Source organism: Ascaphus truei, chromosome 3, assembly GCF_040206685.1.
Source record: "Ascaphus truei isolate aAscTru1 chromosome 3, aAscTru1.hap1, whole genome shotgun sequence".
Taxonomy (NCBI): Eukaryota; Metazoa; Chordata; class Amphibia; order Anura; family Ascaphidae; genus Ascaphus; species Ascaphus truei.
The window spans coordinates 244,012,128-244,032,131 of NC_134485.1; the positions used below are offsets into that span (position 1 = coordinate 244,012,128).

Here is a 20,004-nt window from a genome sequence, read left to right on the forward strand (position 1 = left end):
GTATGCTCGTCTCACACCTCAATCTCCCCGTCGTGTAATGACAGATAAAGTAGATTGCGTGTAAGGAATGACAGTTTATTGCATAAAAACAGATAAAAGAATAAAAGTACAGGTATGCCACTTACACATAAAAATCTAATGAACTGTGCACCTTGGGTTGCTGTCTGCCGGGTTCCTGCTGTGTTGTTACCTCCACGTCCAGGGGTGCTTGCAGGAGGTTCCAGTGAGCTACAGTGGCTCAGAAGTAGAATGAGTGACTGTCTCAGTCTTCCAGGAATCCAATGACGGTAAGTAAAAGCCACAAGGACGTCCAGGCAGGAACAGCATGTGATGGTAGTACTAGCAGTCATTGAGTCGACCATGAACTCCTCTGTATACCAAAGTATTCTAGAGTCAAATATGAGGCCATCTGTCCGACAGCTAAAGCTTGGCCGAAATTGGGTCAGCAACGGGACTATGATCCCAAGCACACTAGCAAATCTACAACAGAATGGCTGAAAAAGAAAAGAATCAAGGTGTTGCAATGGCCCAGTCAAAGTCCAGACCACAACCCGATTGAAATGCTGTGGCGGGACCTTAAGAGAGCTGTGCATAAACAAATGCCCGCAAACCTCAATGAAGAGTGGGCCAAAATTCCTCCACAACGATGTAAGAGATTGATAAAGTCATACAAAAAACGATTACTTCAAGTTATTGCTGCTAAAGGTGGTTCTACAAGCTATTGAATCATAAGATGTACTTGGTTTTTCACACATGGCTTCTCCATTTTGGCTTTATTTTTGTTAAATAAATCATGACACGGTGTAATATGTCATGTGTTGTTGTTCATCTGAGGTTGTATTTACCTAATTTTAAGACTTGCTTAGGAACAAATGATTGTTATTATGTCCTGATATGTAAAACCATAGCATTCAAAGAGAGTGTACTTTCTTTTTCACACAACTGTACATACACGCACACACATCATTATTGTGTTTGACTTTAGTTTTAGACTGTTGCCCATGCTTGTGTTACCCATTGTCATTGTTTAAAATCCTAAAACAAATAAGTGCATACAAAACATAACGTTGTATTTCAATAAAATATTGTTTCCACTATAGTATCAATAATTAATTCTAAAGCTGAAAGTAGTAGGGCTCTGACAAAAACATTGCAACATACACAGTACATTCATGTTTTCTGTGCCAAAGCATGTGTGATTTTATGTCTCTCTTTTCCACAGGAAGATGAAAAAGTAGTCTCTCTAGAAATTGAATCGGACAAACAAAGTAAAATGGGTAAGAACTTAAATCTAATGCACCATTTCTATATTCTTTTTAACACATTGCGAATCGATAACAATTAATTGTTTCATAATTAATAGTGCTAACCTCGCCAACATCATTGGAAAAGGAGAAGTTTGACACTACAGTTGGTATATTTTCCCACCTGCTCTCTGATTCGTAAGTAAAAAAAAAAGTACTTTTCATGTTGAAAGTGATTACAGCAGTTGTTCCCAACTTCAGTCCTCAAGGACCACTAACGGTGCAGGTTTTAAGGCAATCCTCTCATTAGCACAGGTGGCCCAATCATTGTGCAGTACAGGTTTTAAGGCAATCCTCTCATTAGCACAGGTGGCCCAATCATTGTGCAGTGCAGGTTTTAAGGCAATCCTCTCATTAGCACAAATTGACACGCTACATAGCAAATGTGAGAAAGTGTATGGGTCTGTTGATTCCACAACATACATATATGTAGTTGCTACGTTATTGGCTTTTTTTAGCTTGTTTTCTAGTGGAGATAGCGTACTGCAGATCTGGCACATAAGGAAATTGAAGATGAATTATCCAATTAAGTGGATAACTTGCGCTAGGAAAGAGCTAGCACTCTAATTTTTGAAGTGCAGTTAGTTACACATGTACCATGAACATACAAATGAATTTTATATTTGTTACACATGCAGAACATACATTTATAAACATACTGTATTTCAATGGTGTTTTAAAAGCAAAGGCAGGAAACCCTTTCTGCCGGTCCGGCAATGAATCCATTAACATGGCCATATGTTATGGATGAATGAGCTGAGGGATTTTTCATCACTGGACTTCAAAGGGCACCCTGCTAAGGTGGTGCCCCAGTGTCTAAGAGAAGTCCGGAGTTGTGAAGCCTCAGAGATCCTAGATGTTAGTGTGGCCGGGATATTGTTAAGTACCAGATACCGGTGTGAAGTATGGGCACTTCACACTTGGTAGCCAAATCCCAGACTTACTCTCACCATGTAAGAGGTTGGGCCCGGTATGCTAAGTAGCTCAGGTGTGAGGTTAGCACATGCTCTGTGCAAACCGGGAAGTAACTTCTGCCCTCTTTGTAAGGTACTGGCACGTCTGGGATATGTGGGGAAAATTATTCTCACGAGAGGATTGGGTGTATATGTTAGGTATAGGACCCTTAACCCTATAAAAATGCCTGCAGCCCAGTCCCAGTCAGATTCACCTAAGATCAACCAAGAAACGTCCAAGGTTTAGCGTCAGCGGTTCCGGAGTGTGAGGGGTTAACCTAGATCGTAACGAAGATTTGCACCCTCTTCCAGAATTCAGTTGAGCGAACGAATCCTGAAAGAACTTTACGAAATAATTCCTTTTGGCAGAGATATAGGGCTGGCAAGTTGTGCCCCTAGCCAAGGACTGTCGCAGAACTCAAACTGCCCACCCACTTGCAGGGGTGGCCAGAGACTTTGATTCGTTCTGTGGACACTTGATTTCGTTTCCCCATCCCAGTAAGTGTTTTATTGACTGTAATTGTGAATATTGTGTATTTGTCTTAAAAGGAAATAGATTACAATTTATTTTGCCCATCTTGTGTGCTCAATCCAGAATCCCGGTATTAATGTGTTGGTAAGACCTGGTCTACCGTGACACAGTCTCACATAGCTGGCGAAACAACAGCCTTTTTAAAAGGGTTTTACAATACAATTTGCTTTCTTAAACCAGTCTAACCCTGCTAAAAGCAAAGAGTTGGCTGCTTTTATTGCTTTGATAATTCTTTACAAATTGCGTTTCTTATGGGCCTCTGAATGGAAAGAGTTTGTCAATTAGTTTCTTTAACCTTACCCACCATCAGAGTGAATAAAGATATGGGGAGGGGGAAAGAGGAGGACTTCATATGTGCAAGATGTTGAACACACAAGTAATACAGATGCAGTCACTTGTATCTATCAGCTGTCACAGAGCATGTACTGGTGCACAGCGTGCAAAGAGATGACCATCCATGGCACAGTGCTTGACAGGGGGTAATGACCCATCTGGATTAATACTGCGGGGATTCCTACTTCTTCACAGGGCACTGACAGTAAAATAAAAATACAACTACTGACATATATCTCGGTTATTAACGGCTATGGTAATTAAGGGGTTAACCCCCCTCCTACTGCTACCCACCCGGGTGGCTTATCCACCCTCCCCAGGGCAACTATCCCCTCCCCCCAACCCCTGTACCCATGGATTGCCAAAATGGCAATGAATAGGCAACCTAAAATTTTAAAAGAACCAAAAATTGAAATACATTACATTTAAATAATAACAAACATTTGCCAATAAACCCATTGATTGTCACAGTGGTAAACCATGCCCACAGAAAGGACAACCTAAAAATTAAGACAAGGAGGACGCGGATGACGAAGATGAGGACGCCCTTTTTCCTGGCAGGGGAAAGTACAACTTTTATTTACTATATGCTGGCTACCAAGTGTGAAGTGCCCATACTTCCCACCGGTATCTGGCAATTAACAATATCCTGGCCACCCTAACACCTAGGATCTCTGAGGCTTTTCAACTCCGAACTTCTCATAGACACTGAGGCACCAACTCTGCAGGGTGCCTTGGAAGTACGGAGATGAGAAATCCCTCAGCTCATTCACCCTTAACATATTTACATGTTAAAGGATTTATTACCGGGCTGACAGGAAAAGTTTCCCGTCTTTACATTTAAAACCAGCACTGAAACACACTTTATTTTTTATATGTGGTTTCTACCTGTATAAACAAAATAAAACACATTGCGAGCTTACTCCTAGCGCAAGTTAGCCACTTAATTGGATGGGGTTATTCGGCACAATCCATTACTTACTTATATTAATTTGGGAGGAAACATAAATGTAATTTTTTGGTTCTAGTATCCAGTGCTGCCCAAATACATTGATAGTGCAAGTGCTGACCAGTCTGCAGAGGGATTTTAATAACAGAACATACATCTGGAATATCTCTTACTTTGTTGTTAATGTATTTCTTTCTTGATTCTTTGATTATTTACCCCATGCTACCACCTCCTTCCTGCATACAATTCTTTTCTTTGTTATACTTAATTTTCACTATTTTCAGCAACCTATTTTCTTTCCGATGCTTCCCATCTGCACTCTCTGTTCACTCCACGCCCCTTTCCTCCATTCATTAACCCTCCATCATGGGCAGGGAAGAGGTGAGGTGTTTAAAAAAAAATGTTTTTAATAATTATTGGCAACCTTTTAGTAACACACTAGCAATACTTGTCAGTGGCTGAGAGCATGTTTTCCACCCTGCCAATTTGAAACCTTTATCAAATTGTCACGTTAATGACAACTAGTAATTTGGTATTTAAGTATTTTTCTCTAAATTCATTTCTAATAAGAGCTGTTTTTCCAGGCAACAGAAGCTTATCAGAGAGAGCTTACATGATAAAGTATGTATTTTACATTATGGTATTTTAATATACACTTTATTGAATTGTACTGTATGTATGTATGTATATTGTTATTTATATAGCTCCACCAATGTATGATGCGCTTTGCATACTTTTATTTCAAACTATACGAGTAAATGTAATTTAGATAATAAATCAAGTAATGATCCCCGAAGAACAGGACATTACTGGTCATTAATGCTCTGGCTAGAAGAGTTGAAGGCCCGAGGCGAAGCCAAGGGACTTTAATCCAGCCAGGGCATTATTGGCCAGTAATGCCCTGTTCTGAGGGGATTATTACTATTATAGGCTAAATGTAGGCTTTTTTCATAAATAATAGACAATTTTGTATAGTTATATAGATTTTTTTATGAAAATAAAATAGTAAATACATTAAACCACCTCTATATATGCTTACACTGCAGCTATCTATAGCCACACACTGACGCCCCCTCTATACACACACACACACTGCAGCTGTACACACACACACGCACACAACACAGAACCTCTACACACACACAGCAGCTCAACACACAACACAATAGCTCTACCACACACAAACTGCTGCTACACACAAAGTGCTGCTGCTGCTGCTACACACACAAACAACACAGCAGAGCACACCACACACACACACACAGCTGCTGCTACACCCATAAACACTGCTACTGACACACACACACACACACACACACACACACACACACACTGTAGCTCTATACACACACACACACAACACAGCAGCTCTACACACACACACACTGCTGCTACACACAAACTCTGCTGCTGCTACACACACATACAACACAACAACACAGCACACCACACACACACACACACACACACACTGCTGCTTCTACACCCATAAACACTGCTACTGACACTGACACACACACACACACACACACACACACACACACACACACTGTAGCTCTATACACACACACAGCAGCTCTACACACACAACACAGTACCTCTACACACACACACAGCAGCTATACACACACACACACAAACTGCTGCTACACACTAACTCTGCTGCTGCACACTAACTCTGCTGCTACACACACACACATACAACACAACAGCACCACACACTGCTGCTGCTACACCCATAAACACTGTTGCTGACACTGACACACACACACACACACTGGAGCTCTACACACACACACACACACACACAGATCAACACACAACACAGCACCTCTATACACACACACACCACCTCTACACACACACACACACACACATCAGCTCTACACACACACAAACTGTTGCTGCTACACACAAACTCTGCTGCTGCTGCTGCTACACACACATACAACACAACCACACACCACACCCACACACACTCAAACAAATCGCAGTGACCTATCAAGGCTCTGGAGGCAGACAACCTTCTCTAGAGTAGTGTCTCCAGGCCGTTGAAGTTAGGGTCGCCAACAGTATTTATCCCTTGTTTTTCTTTCTTGATACCTTTATTTTTGTTTCTGGTATTTTTTCTTCTCCTTCTTAGTTGAAGTACTGACACCAGTAGTTCGTGTATATCTTGTAAAGTGTTTATGATCCATACCAATGTCTATGTGGCTTGTTTACAATAATAATTATCAGCTGACTAGACAATTCTACAAATGTATTCCTAATGCGAAATGTATTTAAATTCTGATTTCTTATAAAGCATTAAAACTATAGCTGGTCTTTCTATCAGATATTAAAAAAAAAGTTAAAAGAAAATAAGACATATTAAAATATTTTTTTTATGCTTGTTTTACATTTAGATATCTAATGAAGAACTGAAAGCTATTGCCAAGAATGTGGTAATCTGGGTAGTAAGCACAGTGACAAGTATTTTATATCCCGCTATAACAATGTATGAAGAAAGAATTAAAGCAGAAGGGCTTACAGTACCTTATGATTCATTAGCTGAAGAAACCAATAAAATAATAGGAATTGTTCCTTCACAGAAAGCTGATGCAGTCTTAAAACATAAAAAAAAATCTCGTGAAACAAAACTTCTGATATCAGATTCTAGCAAAAAGATAAAAGAACTTGAATCTTTACAAGATTACAAAGACAACGAGTTCTTACAAGCAAAAACACATAAAAAGAAATCAAGTGTAACAAAACTAGTGATATCAGATTCTAGCGAAAAGATAAAAGAACTTGAATCTTTACAAGATTACAAAGACAACGAGTTCTTACAAGCAAAAAAACAAAAAATAACATCAAGTGGAATAAAACTTGTGATATCAGATTCTAGCGAAAAGATAAAAGAACTTGAATCTTTACAAGATTACAAAGACAACGAGCTCTTACAAGCAAAAAAACAAAAAATAACATCAAGTGGAACAAAACTAGTGATATCAGATTCTAGCGAAAAGATTAAAGAACTTGAATCTTTACAAGATTACAAAGACAACGAGTTCTTACAAGCAAAAAAACAAAAAATAACATCAAGTGGAACAAAACTAGTGATATCAGATTCTAGCGAAAAGATAAAAGAACTTGAATCTTTACAAGATTACAAAGACAACGAGTTCTTACAAGCAAAAAAACAAAAAATAACATCAAGTGGAATAAAACTTGTGATATCAGATTCTAGCGAAAAGATAAAAGAACTTGAATCTTTACAAGATTACAAAGACAACGAGTTCTTACAAGCAAAAAAACAAAAAATAACATCAAGTGGAATAAAACTTGTGATATCAGATTCTAGCGAAAAGATAAAAGAACTTGAATCTTTACAAGATTACAAAGACAACGAGCTCTTACAAGCAAAAAAACAAAAAAAACCATCAAGTGAAATAAAACTTGTGATATCAGATTCTAGCGAAAAGATTAAAGAACTTGAATCTTTACAAGATTACAAAGACAACGAGCTCTTACTAGCAAAAAAACAAAAAAAATCATCAAGTGAAATAAAACTTGTGATATCAGATTCTAGCGAAAAGATGAAAGAACTTGAATCTTTACAAGATTACAAAGACAAAGAGTTCTTACAAGCAAAAATACCATCTTCAATTAAAATTGTTACAGATATGGAAACTACAAAGGACCAGGTTGTAAAACAAGATAGTATAGTGCAGAAGCATTCCTCCTTGCTTTTAAAAGCTGAAAAAAAGTTGTATGCACCAACAGATGCTCCTGAACTTCAGTCAGATATTCATACAGAGCAATTTGCTACAGAAAAAAGTGGAAGTTCCTTGGTAACAAAAGAAAGTTCACATGCAAGATTTTCACCACCACTACAAGATCTTAAAGAACATTTTGCCATTGCTGATCAGACCACATTAATAGAAGAAGATACTTATCAAATTCAAAAGGTTTTTCAAGATTTGAAATTTTATTTAACAGGTATTTCTGAAGAGATAATAGAAATAGTTTTTGATAAAATAACATCTGATCTAATTTCTTCTGTTGATGACAGTGGGGCAACATTACAAGGATATGTTACTGGAAGAGCTTTGGAAGAAAAAGAACAATTTTATGATATAACAGAAAAATCAGCCATAGCACATTTCATATCAAAGCTTGAAGTAATTTCAGCTGCTAGTGATATTGTTGAAAATATGTTAGACAAATTACAGTTGGTTGCAATAGAAAAATGTATTGATCAAATTTCTGAAGAAGATTTAGATATAGAAGACAAGTCAGCAAATATCACCCCTTATAAAACATTTTTAAGTACATTGCCCAAGGAATCATTATACAAAACCACAATTCCATTGCCTTTGGAATCTGTTTTGGAGATTAGTGATGAAATAGTGCAACTTATATTAATTCGGTTGGAAGCCTTTTCTAGCTCAAAACAAAAGCTACTTTTTGAAACTGAAACAGTAGAGGAAGCAAGCTTGTCAATCATATCTTCCCCAACACAAATTTGTGACACACGTTTTAATAAGTATTCTGAAATGTCAGAAAAAAATAAATCCAGTGATGTAGTTACATCTCTAAACTCTGAACTACCTAGTGTATTTCTAAAAGAAGAAATACACAAAGCAATTTCAAAGGTTAGCAATGCACAGTCAAACGTATACTTGTTTATTGAAGAATTTATTAGTGCTACACTAAATGTTATAGTTAGTGAACTTGATCAAGATATAAACCAAGAAACAGAAAGTGAACAAAATATTGCATCTGAAGAAAGTTTCCTTTTATATACATTTGTTAAAGATGTATTGGACAAATTGGACAATGAAAGCCAAAAAGATGTTAGTAAGATTACACAATATAAATCTTCAAAAAGAGAGGAAACATTGAGCGATTATTCTCATATACAAAAGGTAATTACACCTCATAAATCACCTTCAAAAACATCTTCCGAACAAACAAGAGGTACTAGGCTAAAAATTGAGGAAGTCAGCGTTCCTGGGATGGTTGTGTATTCAGAAGGAGAGAGTGAAGAATGGGAAACCATTTCATCCAGCAAAATCTCACCTTTAAGAGAACAGAAATCCATAAAAACACATTTTTATAGAGCTGATTCTGACACAGAACTAAAGAGCTGTACGTTTCAGACAGAATATTTATCAGATAAATTAAAATATATGGGAAAACCTTTGGTTAACCTACAGACAGCAAATGAAAACTGTTTTGTGGCAAATATATTAAACAGTAATGACACAGTCTACAGTCAAAATGAATTATGTGAGTTGTTTAAAGTAACAGAATGTATTGTTACTAAAATATTATTAAAAATTTTGATAGAAATACAATATCCCATACCAGACAATCTACATGCTGATAGAGATGCTGTTGAGGTTAAATATAATTTGAATGATTCATCTGTATTTCATAATGAACTCAACACTCTTAATGTATTGTATTCAACTGACATCAATTCATTTTCTCATTATCTTTTGGAATATATTTTAAAAATGTTACACATGACTTCTTTGCACAAAAAAGATAATGATTCTATTGTGTCTAATGGTTCCCCAATTCAAGATAAACAAACTGTCCACATTACAAGAGATACAAAAGAAAATGATATGACATTGAAAAAAAATAATCTATCAGAGACAGCATCTGCTAGTCAGGAAGCAACAATTACAAATATGCAAAATAACCAATTTGAATCGCAATCAAATGGATATAGCTTTCTAGAAAGTAACATTTGTGGAGAGATTGTCCAAACAATTTCAGCTAAACTAGAAAGTTTTATCAATCTAAAGTTTAAATCATATCTGAGAGGTGGAGATCACATCAATATAGATACATTCCAATGGTTGGTTCCAGAGTTACAATTAGACCTGTACATGCAGGCAAAAGAATTAGTAAATGGGCTTCTCCATGCATTTAGAAATTATATAAATCAACAGGAAGATCACTGGAAAGTATCTTCTAGAGAAAACAGTATTTCAGATGATAAAGTTTTACATGAAGACAGAATCTTAACAAGTGAATTGATATATTATCTTCTGCATTTTATATCCCACGACAAATATGATAAAAACCCGTTTACATGGGATCATTTTCAGTCTAAATCTTCTGTATTGCACAAATGCTTTTCAGAGGAATGTACATTACATAATTTATTTAAAAATACTGAAATATATTACATGCAGGAAACAAAATCTAAAATACTGGAAGCAGTTGCAAACATTTTAAACAAAGTATTTAAACAAATTATGAAATCTGTAGAGCAGTCATCTTTAGAATTTATAAGTCAAAAATCAACTCAGCCTTGTTTTAAGTGTGCTGATTCTCAATTTTGCACCACAACAATATTATTCCTGCAATCAGAAATTCCATTCTTTGCAAGTTGCATTGTTAAAGACATAATAAAAAGTTTGTGTGCCGCTGTAATGAATGCAAAAGGAAAAATACAAGAAAGTATGTCCTTAGTAACAAGTCAGGATGCTGCCAAAGATTATTTAGAATCAGAAATTACCACAATACATTTTTCTTTTCCTGAGCTAACAGAAATAACTGAATATGTCCTCATGGATGTTCTTGAAAAATTGATGGGATTTGCTTGTTTAATGTTAAAAGTTATGCATCCGTCATTCAAAAATACATTAGAAGAAATATGTTTTCCAATAATATATTCCCAGGAAAATGTGCAACTTCATACAACCAAAATTAAAAAGGATGGAAGTAACGCCTGTAAAGCAACAACTCAACCAAAAGCAAAATTATACATGTATTCAAATGAGCTTTCTCAAAGCATTTTTAAAGTTATTCAGAATAAGCTAAAAAAAGATGCTCAAAATGTTATATCTCCTGTGCTGAGCTTATCGGAGGAAAAAGTTGCAATCAAATATATTATTGACTCGGTCTCAGACAGAGAATTTTTAAATGAAGGACACAGTGCTTTACAAAGTAAAATGGTGACATATGATCGAAGTGTACTACTGTCAACTCTGAAAATGGAAACAAATATCCAAATAAATATTTTAGAAAAACTTTTCAGACGCATTGAAGCAGAAATTAAAGACCCTCGCAAATCTGAAATAATAGATATAGTGAAAAATGTTTTGAGTACATTTTTTAGGGATATGTTAATTGACTTATTGCTTTTGCCTCTTCCACTTACACATCCAAGTATGGTCAGTAAATCTTACAAACAGTTGCTTTCTGAAGCATTCCTTAAATTAAATGATGAACCAGAATCTTTAGTCTCTGAATCTGAAGTAAATATTGTTGCTGATGATATAATTAACATGTTGTTTCAGAAGATATATTCTGCTATGCTGGTAGATATAGCTGTTAAAGAAGGTGAAGAAAAATACCTAAAATCTACTAAGAGAGATAGTTTTGATTATTTAACACATAGCACAAGTAAAGAACGTATTTCTCCAGTTAAATATGACATGGTTGAAGATATAGTAAATACAGTTTTGACAAAACTTGAGGGTTTTGCCATTTTCAAAATGGAGTCTCTTTTTTGCCCTGAATTTGTAAACCTAAATAAAGCAGGTGATGAAGTCATTCAGCGGAAAGATGCTCTTTTAGAATCTAAGGCAAATGTTCGTAGATCTTATAGTTGTTTTCCAACTTCAGAAATTGAGACGAAAGAACCCACACTTATTCTAAAAAATGCAAAATTAGAGAGTTATGCAAAAGAAGTAGCTGACTCAATTCTGCAAGCTGCTGAGACAAAGCTTCATAGACAAGTGCAGCACATGTTATTTACTCCTCGTATTTTATCATTTCATGAAAATGTCACTGCAAGTCACATTATAAATGTCATTTTAGACTCGTTGGAAGGTACTTGCCAATATGGAGAAAAAGAATCAAACACATTTTTAATTAAGAATAGGAGTGAAAAAGAATTGTACTATGCTGATGACATTGTTTCTTCTGCAATTAAGGATGCTCTTTTTTTACCTCCTCCGAAAGATATTTTGTCTCAAGAAGACTCAAGTGAACTCAATATAAATGTATCTGAACGAATTTCTATAGAAAAAATACATGAAAAATTGCCAAAACCTACTAAACAAATTCAATTAAGCCCTGAACCCACCTTCAGAACAGTAAACGAAATTCCAAAAGAAAACTGCATAGACATGATGTTGAAGAAGAAAAGGCTCAGTAAAAAAGAAAGATCAATGTTACATATTGCAGTTGAAAATGTAACAAATGCTATATTTAAAAAAATAGTAGCCAATGTAGATGTTTTACCAAGTTTTCTTTTACACAGCCAAGATGACATATCAACTTCTAAAATTAAAAATGTTATATCCGTTTGTAAAACGCTGACCAAGTTAAATAAAATGTCATTGACGGAAATTCTGACTTCCGAATCTGATATTACTGCGGTTGCAAATAACATGATTGATACAGTGCTTCAAAAATTAAATTATGCTGTTAATATGGACATAAGTACAGAAAAATATGTTGATCCTGTGCTATCTGAGGAACAGACACGAGGAAAGATGCATACATCTTCTAAAAAAGAAACCATGTTAGCATTACCCTTACTGCAAAGGGCTGTACATAATAAACTACAAGATCATATATTTTTTAACAATTTTACATCAAGAATACATGCGATATCTGCCACTGCATTATCTGGTACAAAAAATAAGGAAGTATGGCCTAAAAGATGGTACCCTAAAGTGGAAGATTTTTCAGTTGCTGCTGAGGATCTTATTTCTTGTATTATTAGTAAATTAGAATCTTTTGCTGTTATCAAGCTGGAAACACTTTTAGATCTTAAACCTCAGAACAGAAGGGTAAAGTCTAAGAAGCAGAAAATGGCAAAGATGCATAAAAGCAAACAGCCTGTAGAGTTAATGGACTGTCATCAATTAAGTATTACACGGAACAAATTAAAAGCTGCAGTTTCATCACTAAAAATTTCACAATATAAAGAAATTAAAAGATATGCAGCAGAAGTAGCCAAAATTGCAGTACAAATTATTAAAGCTAAGCTGGATAAAGAAACACATAATATTGTATCATGGGTTAACAATTCATTATTTTTTGAGCACATAACAGCAACTGAGGTTGTTCACACGGTGCTAAAAGCTGTATCTTCCAAACATCTGAACAAAACATTTACTTTTATTGATTCTACAAAACGTAATGTAATGCCAACCTCTGGTATTAATACTGAAACTACTGCATTGTTGCCAAAAACTTCTAACAAACAATTGAATTCTAGTTTTATGGCATTTGATACTAAACAGAGACAGATGATTTGCTTTGCTGATCAGCAATTACAACATAAATTACAAGATTTCTTTCAGCAAGAAAGTGTTTTAGAAAAGATCTTAAGAAAGAAAGCAGAATACAGAGGTCAACTTGAATTTCAAATAGGTAAATCAATTGAAAATGTTTTAAATGAAATGTTCCAACGAGTAATGATGGATTCTGACCCTTGTCGACTAAGAGAGTACACTAGTGGTTATGAAACAATGCCTGAATTTAATAAGGAATTCATTTCAATTACTGTAATATCTAAATCTGATGCTACTTTGATTGCTCACGATATGATAAAAATTGTGCTTGAAAATGTATGCTCTGCTATATTGGCTGGAGTTCAAGCAAAAGAATCTACCTCTGTTCAAAAATCACTGTCAATTACTGAGAAACCAGTTAGAGCATTTAGGAAAAGTGAAATGGCAACACATGTTTTTGTAGCTGAAATTAATGCTGCAGCTGAACGTATCATTAAAAATGTATTAATACGGTTAGAATCATTTGTCACCTTGAAATTAGACTTCGCTGATATTCCAGAAGGGGTTCTAGCGAAAGAGTCACCTTTTATTATTTCAAGTAAAGAAAAAATGCGACCATTTTCTTCAGCACATTTCATACCTTCACCTTTAAAAGAACCGAATATCCAGATTAAAATTTATAAGCCTTTTAGTGAAGAAGATAAAGCCATATCAACAATTCATTTATCGCAAACCATTTTAAACATCTATACAGAAAAATTAGCAAGTGCAATCTTAAGAGTCATTAAAAGTGATTTGGACCAGGAAATGCAAAATATATATTCAGGGGAAAACATTTCACTTGAACAAAATGTTATTGCAAGTAAAATTGTAAATAATATTCTAGATATTGTTTCTGATGAGAAATTCAGTAAATGTTCAATTATAACAAGGATTGGGCCTAATGAGACAGATTATGAAAAAACGAGAACTGCACATAAAGCAGAAACAATTATTAAAAGATCTGTGCTAAGGAGTTCAACTGGTATTTCTGAAAAATCAAGTGACATATCAGATAAATCTCAATTGCTTAATACAGTTGAAGAGGTGTTGAATGAAGTCCATAAGAGAATAATGATGGATTTAGAACACCTACCATTATCACTCCCATGTTTTAATAAGGAAACAATACATTTATCATCTGAGGTACAGATTTCTGAATATGAATTAAAATACTCAGAGAAAACTCCCTTAATTATTTCTAAATCTGATGTTAACTTTGTAGCTAATGATATCGTTGAAACTGTACTTGCAAAAGTTTCACATGCTATTAATGAAAACATGTTTACCAATAATAAATCCTCAGCTGTTTCCAACACGGAAAATAATATGACTACACAATTTTCTTCGAGTAAATCGAGAATAAAATATGGCAGAAAAGAAGACATGGCTTTCTTTTTACAACCAACAAATAATTGTTGTTATAGTAACAATCAAAATGCCAGAACTACAGCTGAACTATACTTAGTTCCGCACACCATTATGAGTGATTCATCTGTACAATATTCATTATTGAGCCATGAGTTGGTTCAAACTGTTCTCACTAAAATTGCATCATTTGCTACAACTAAGCTTGAATTGGCATCTAGATCTAAATCTCCTTCTAAAGAGGCACTAGCAAGTGAAATGTTGTCAAGCAATTGCCAACCAAAGTTTAAAATGCATTCGGTCACATCTGCATTTCAGATGTTATCTGACAATGGTAGTTATGGGAGTGGCACCATAGGAGAAATGAATGCTGCCAATGTGAAAACATACAATCCTCTTCTAGTACCTCCAGGAGTTTCTGCCACACAAGATTATGAGTCTCTGTTGGCGCAAGTTAATTTATCTAAGTCCGAACTAGAATTTTATGCAAAAGATATTATAAGTAGCATACTAGGGATAGTTAGGAAAGAGATCCATAGGGAAGAATTTCAAACAACAGTGTTAAGCATAGATACTTTGCCTTGTGGTGAAGTTATTAAAGTAAATTATATAGTTGATGCCATTTTAGATTACTTGTATGTAGAAGATTCAAGCAATTCAAATCTCCAGTCTCCCCAAATGCTAAATGTATCCACACACATCCAAAATGCCCATTGCCAGAAGATTGGTTCTAATGCTGACAAAATATTTTCAGTAAGCAAGGATCGAATACTAAACAAAGCAAATGTTTCTTATTCGCATTACAAAGCTAAACATTATCCTAATTTTAAAACTGGTTTTAAACTAAATCCTATACCACGAAATGCCAAAATATTGGGGAATGGACCTGTAGATTATGATTTATACTCCAAGAAAATTACACGTAGTCATTCAAAAACTACTCCTAAAAATCCAAAAGAATTTGAGGATAAGAGACAATTCCTACAGAAATCAGTTGATGGTCAAAACTCAGTACCTGGAGAAAAAGTTAAGTCAGCAATTATTCAACTGACTGAAAAAGTTGTGAATGAAATTAACCTCAATATCAAGGCTCTGGGACAGTCTGTTTCATTACTTTCACATTTTAGGGATGGCTCTTTTCAAGGAATTGGTGAAAAGCTGTTCCAGAATTGTCTGCAACCCAGTGCTGAATTTGTATGTGACCCTAATTTAACCTTCCATTTAGAAGTTAGATTTGTAGCAAGTGAAATTGTACAAACAGTTTTAGAAAAGCTATATATTTGCTTTCATTCAACCTTACCCTTGCTTTCAGTGAAGGAAAATGTAGACACTGTAAAACAGCACACTCCAGACAGAGTTGCGAGTGGAACTTTACAGTCCTATAAAGAAGATGCTGATTCCTCTTCACCTTTAGGCAGTTCCTCAGTGACTAAATTAATTTGTAATAATTTCAACAATAACAGAACAAAGGAGCACAGAACTACATCTGAAAGCAATGCTATTAATGTAACTGTATCTTCAAGTACATCTACATTTACAGATTTACATTTGTACAATATTAACAACAGTGCGAAAAATGAACATTTTAACATTGATAAAATAGCAGACGATACTATTGAGTGTGTTTTTGAAAAGCTGCAATCCTTCCTGTCACTGCACCCTAACCCTATTTCTAAGGATAACATGCCTGGCAAAACTTCCGTGCCATTTAAATGTAACACTGATCATTTACAACCTAGTTCTGAAAATTTGGAAAACTCAAAACTGAGATGCTATGCAAGAAATGCTGTAACAAATATTCTTAAAATGATGAAACAAAATATAGACAAAGATATCAACCAAGGGAAAGGTAACATTTTGGAAGAAGAGATAATTTCACAGTATATTGTTGCCAAAATGTTAAAAAGATGCAGTCCAAGTTTGACCAGATTTACGTATGACATAAAGGAAAATTCAACAACAGAAAGTGCAGCATTTATTTCCAGGGCTGATTTTAACGTTTCTGATAAAGAAATACAAATAAAATCAAACTCCAATCAACTCAAAACAAACATTTTAAAAAACAAATGGTCATTTAATGTAAAAAAAGATATAGCATCTATCCATGTTCCTGGAATGATTATTTATTCAGATGAGGAAATGGAAGTTAAAAGAAAAACAGCAAGACAATTGAATAAACATCCAAAGTCCAGCATTATTTTAAACCCTTCGCCAGACATTGCAATGCATACAGTAACATCTCCTAGGTATCACCTACATGCTTCAATTGAGCCTAAATTAGGTTCTTTAAAACAAAATTGTGCTCCAATATACACCAAAGAAAATGGGAGACATTTGAAACAAAGTCTGAAAGAACACAACATTGTTTCTGAAAAACTCACACCAGTCCACAGATTGTTAAAGTGTAATGTTCTACCACATTCTGTAGCTTTAACCAAGCTTACATCACGCTCTTCTTTAGGATATGTTCATAATATGACCACCAGTAAAACCAGATTTGATCACATTTCCAAACAAATCTCAGAAACAGAAATGTCTGCAGAGGAAGAAAGTATCAAGCAATTATACAGTTCATCTGAGTGCATGCCATCAATGGTAGAAGATTTAAAATTGGACACTTATGCAGCACAAAATTTGACCAAACATAATTTTGAAAATGTGTGTTACCAACCACTATCTTCACATACATATATCAATGATGCGCTTCCAAGTAAATGTATTGAGTTTTTGGAATGGGATAAACAGCCTAAAATAGAAATGAACACAAAGTCTGATTCATTTATAATTCGTCAACCATCTAGCAGAAATTATATGCATAATATCTCCACTACTCTTCCAATATTCAATGGAAACCAAGAATGTATTTATCATAATAACACAGAAGCAAACATTAATTTACAAGGAGAAAAAGAAAGTGAAGCAATAACCCAAATTAGGCCTTATACAGCTGATGTGGAAAAAAAATTATCTTCTCAAAAGCATTTGCATTATCAAAATTTAAAGAAGGCAGCTATCAAGCAGGATTATGTAGATATTCCAGGTGCTGCAATATATCCAGAAAAAATAAACAATAAGGTTGTAGGTCCAACATGTTCTCTTAGCTATATAGATGACATGCATTCCACAAATCCAAGATCTGATTGTTGCCAACAAACTGTGGGGTCAAATTCTACAGTAAAAACAGTAATTAAAAGAAAAGGACAAAGCACAGAAATTGATATATCTGAAGATTCTTTCGTTTTTAGTCCCCTGCGATTTCACAATTATCCAACTTCAAACATAGCTACACAATATCAGTTAAATTCATTAACTCCATCTCCTCTATGCATTGAACATAATTTATTAACAAATAGTAACAATTCAAATTCAGAAAATGACTGTTTAGCCTTTGGTGCGTTACACAAAGGAATTAAGCCACAAGAGTTAATTACATCTGAAAGTAGAATATTTAACAGTACCAAACAAAAGCATGATGCAATGTCTCACAATATAAAACTTTCTACACAGTATCAAAATATATCCGATAAAAGTGTTGAATTAAATTTGAATAAACATGATTATATTAACCATGCTACACAAGTTTGGTCTGATAAACATTTGGCAGACGCTTTACTAGTACCTATAAACAAAATAAATCCTATCGAAAAATATAAAGATGTTGATGGTTTGTTTTTAAATCAGCCACCAATAGGTTTTGTGAATCAAGAGTGCTTTATTAATGGGACACCCGTGAGTAGATTTGCTATTGCTACAAAAAGTGAAAAATCAAAGCCAGTTTTACTAGATAATTTGATTGTTAAGCTTTTGAAAACAGATTGTAAACTCAAGACAGCCAAAGACACATGTTCTTCATCCAACTCTTCTAATTCCTCTGAACTATCTTGCAGAAGATACATATCAGATCAGTCTTTTGATTTCCCTAATTTAGGCTTTGCAAAACACGCTCATGATTCTCAACGTATTTCTCCAACAGTGACTTCATGCAAAAAAGTAACTATGCATAAAGAAAAATCAACATCAGATAGTGCTTCATTAATCTCAAGATTATCTATGCTACACCAATTCCCCAGCCCAAATACAAAGTCATATTTAGGCACATTTAAACCTAGAAATCTTTTACACAAATCAGAGACTCTAGTTAAATCAGATATATCGCCACCCAATTTAAATACTCCTTCAAATTATAATGCTAGTTATGCAAATAATATTACCTCGAATTTAAATTTTAACTTTATCAAACAAGATGTATTGTGTAAAGAAGTTTCCAGGGATACGATTTACAATAAAGAAATCACATCTGCTGATCTACATTCCAGGAAATTGATTGAGTTGGATTCCAATTGTAATTCAGGCAATGTGGAATTGGCTTCACCCGATGCATTAAACGTAAGTGTGCTGCATTCAAGAAGATATATAAATAGTCTGGACTCCAGAAGAAGTTTTATACATGACATGTCTTCAAGTGTAGACAGCTTAGAATATGATGAACTCGATTCCAATGTAAAAGATCTTTCTAAAAGTGATGTTTTTAGTCAAGAAAAGAATAAAAAGCAAGCGCTTTACAAACATAACTCATCATTTTCACCTTTACTAATGATTAGTAATCTGGACTCTTCTAAATCAGACACATTAACTCCAAGATTAACATCTCCTAGACATTATATTAATACAATGTTCCCATATGAACATGAAGAAAAGCATGGAGTACAAAGAACCATTGACCGGTTAGTTGTTTCTCCTTTAAAAATAAATCTGACTGCAGAATCTATTGTAGATACTGTTGTATCAACTTTTGAGAACTTTGAAAAGCAGCTGTCTTTAAATGGAAGAAAAAATTCAAACTGTAATTCTAGTATTTCACCAGTTGAATATCTTCAAATTACACAGCTTCATCCTTCTAAGATGCAGCTGTTGGCAAAATACATTATTAACGCTGTTGTTAAAGAGCTAAAGTTCGTCAAAGCAACAGGTAAGATGTGTAAGAAACTCCTAAAGTGTCTTGTTAGTTTAGCCTTAGGGGCCTATGCAGAGAGCAGCACTATTTCAAAACTCGCCATTTTTTGGAGAAATTCGCGCAGAAAACAGCAGAAAACAGCAGAAAATGGCGAGTTACGAAAAACGCGCCAATTTTTTTTTTCTATTTCTAAAACTCGCCTCGCGGCTGGCGAGAACCTCCATCTCGCCAGTTTTAAAAATATCCTAATGCAGAGAGGCGCGAACGGCATCTAGCGGCTGTTCGCGCCAATAAAATGGCGCGATTGTCTCCTTTTTG

General features: G+C 34.8%; 1 protein-coding gene across 3 annotated transcripts in view; it reads left to right on the plus strand.

Moving 5' to 3' along the window:
- FSIP2 (fibrous sheath interacting protein 2) overlaps positions 1-20,004 on the plus strand; it is a 225,397-nt gene that overhangs the window by 148,592 nt on the left and 56,801 nt on the right. For all 3 annotated transcript variants that reach the window (XR_012799882.1, XM_075590485.1, XM_075590484.1), the window contains exons 14-17: positions 1,223-1,277; positions 1,364-1,442; positions 4,656-4,692; positions 6,477-19,701. Coding sequence is in view for 2 of the 3 variants with exons in the window: in XM_075590485.1 (XP_075446600.1) it covers positions 1,223-1,277; positions 1,364-1,442; positions 4,656-4,692; positions 6,477-19,701 (13,396 nt within the window). In the remaining variant the exon portion in view is untranslated. The remainder of the gene's footprint in view (positions 1-1,222; positions 1,278-1,363; positions 1,443-4,655; positions 4,693-6,476; positions 19,702-20,004) is intronic.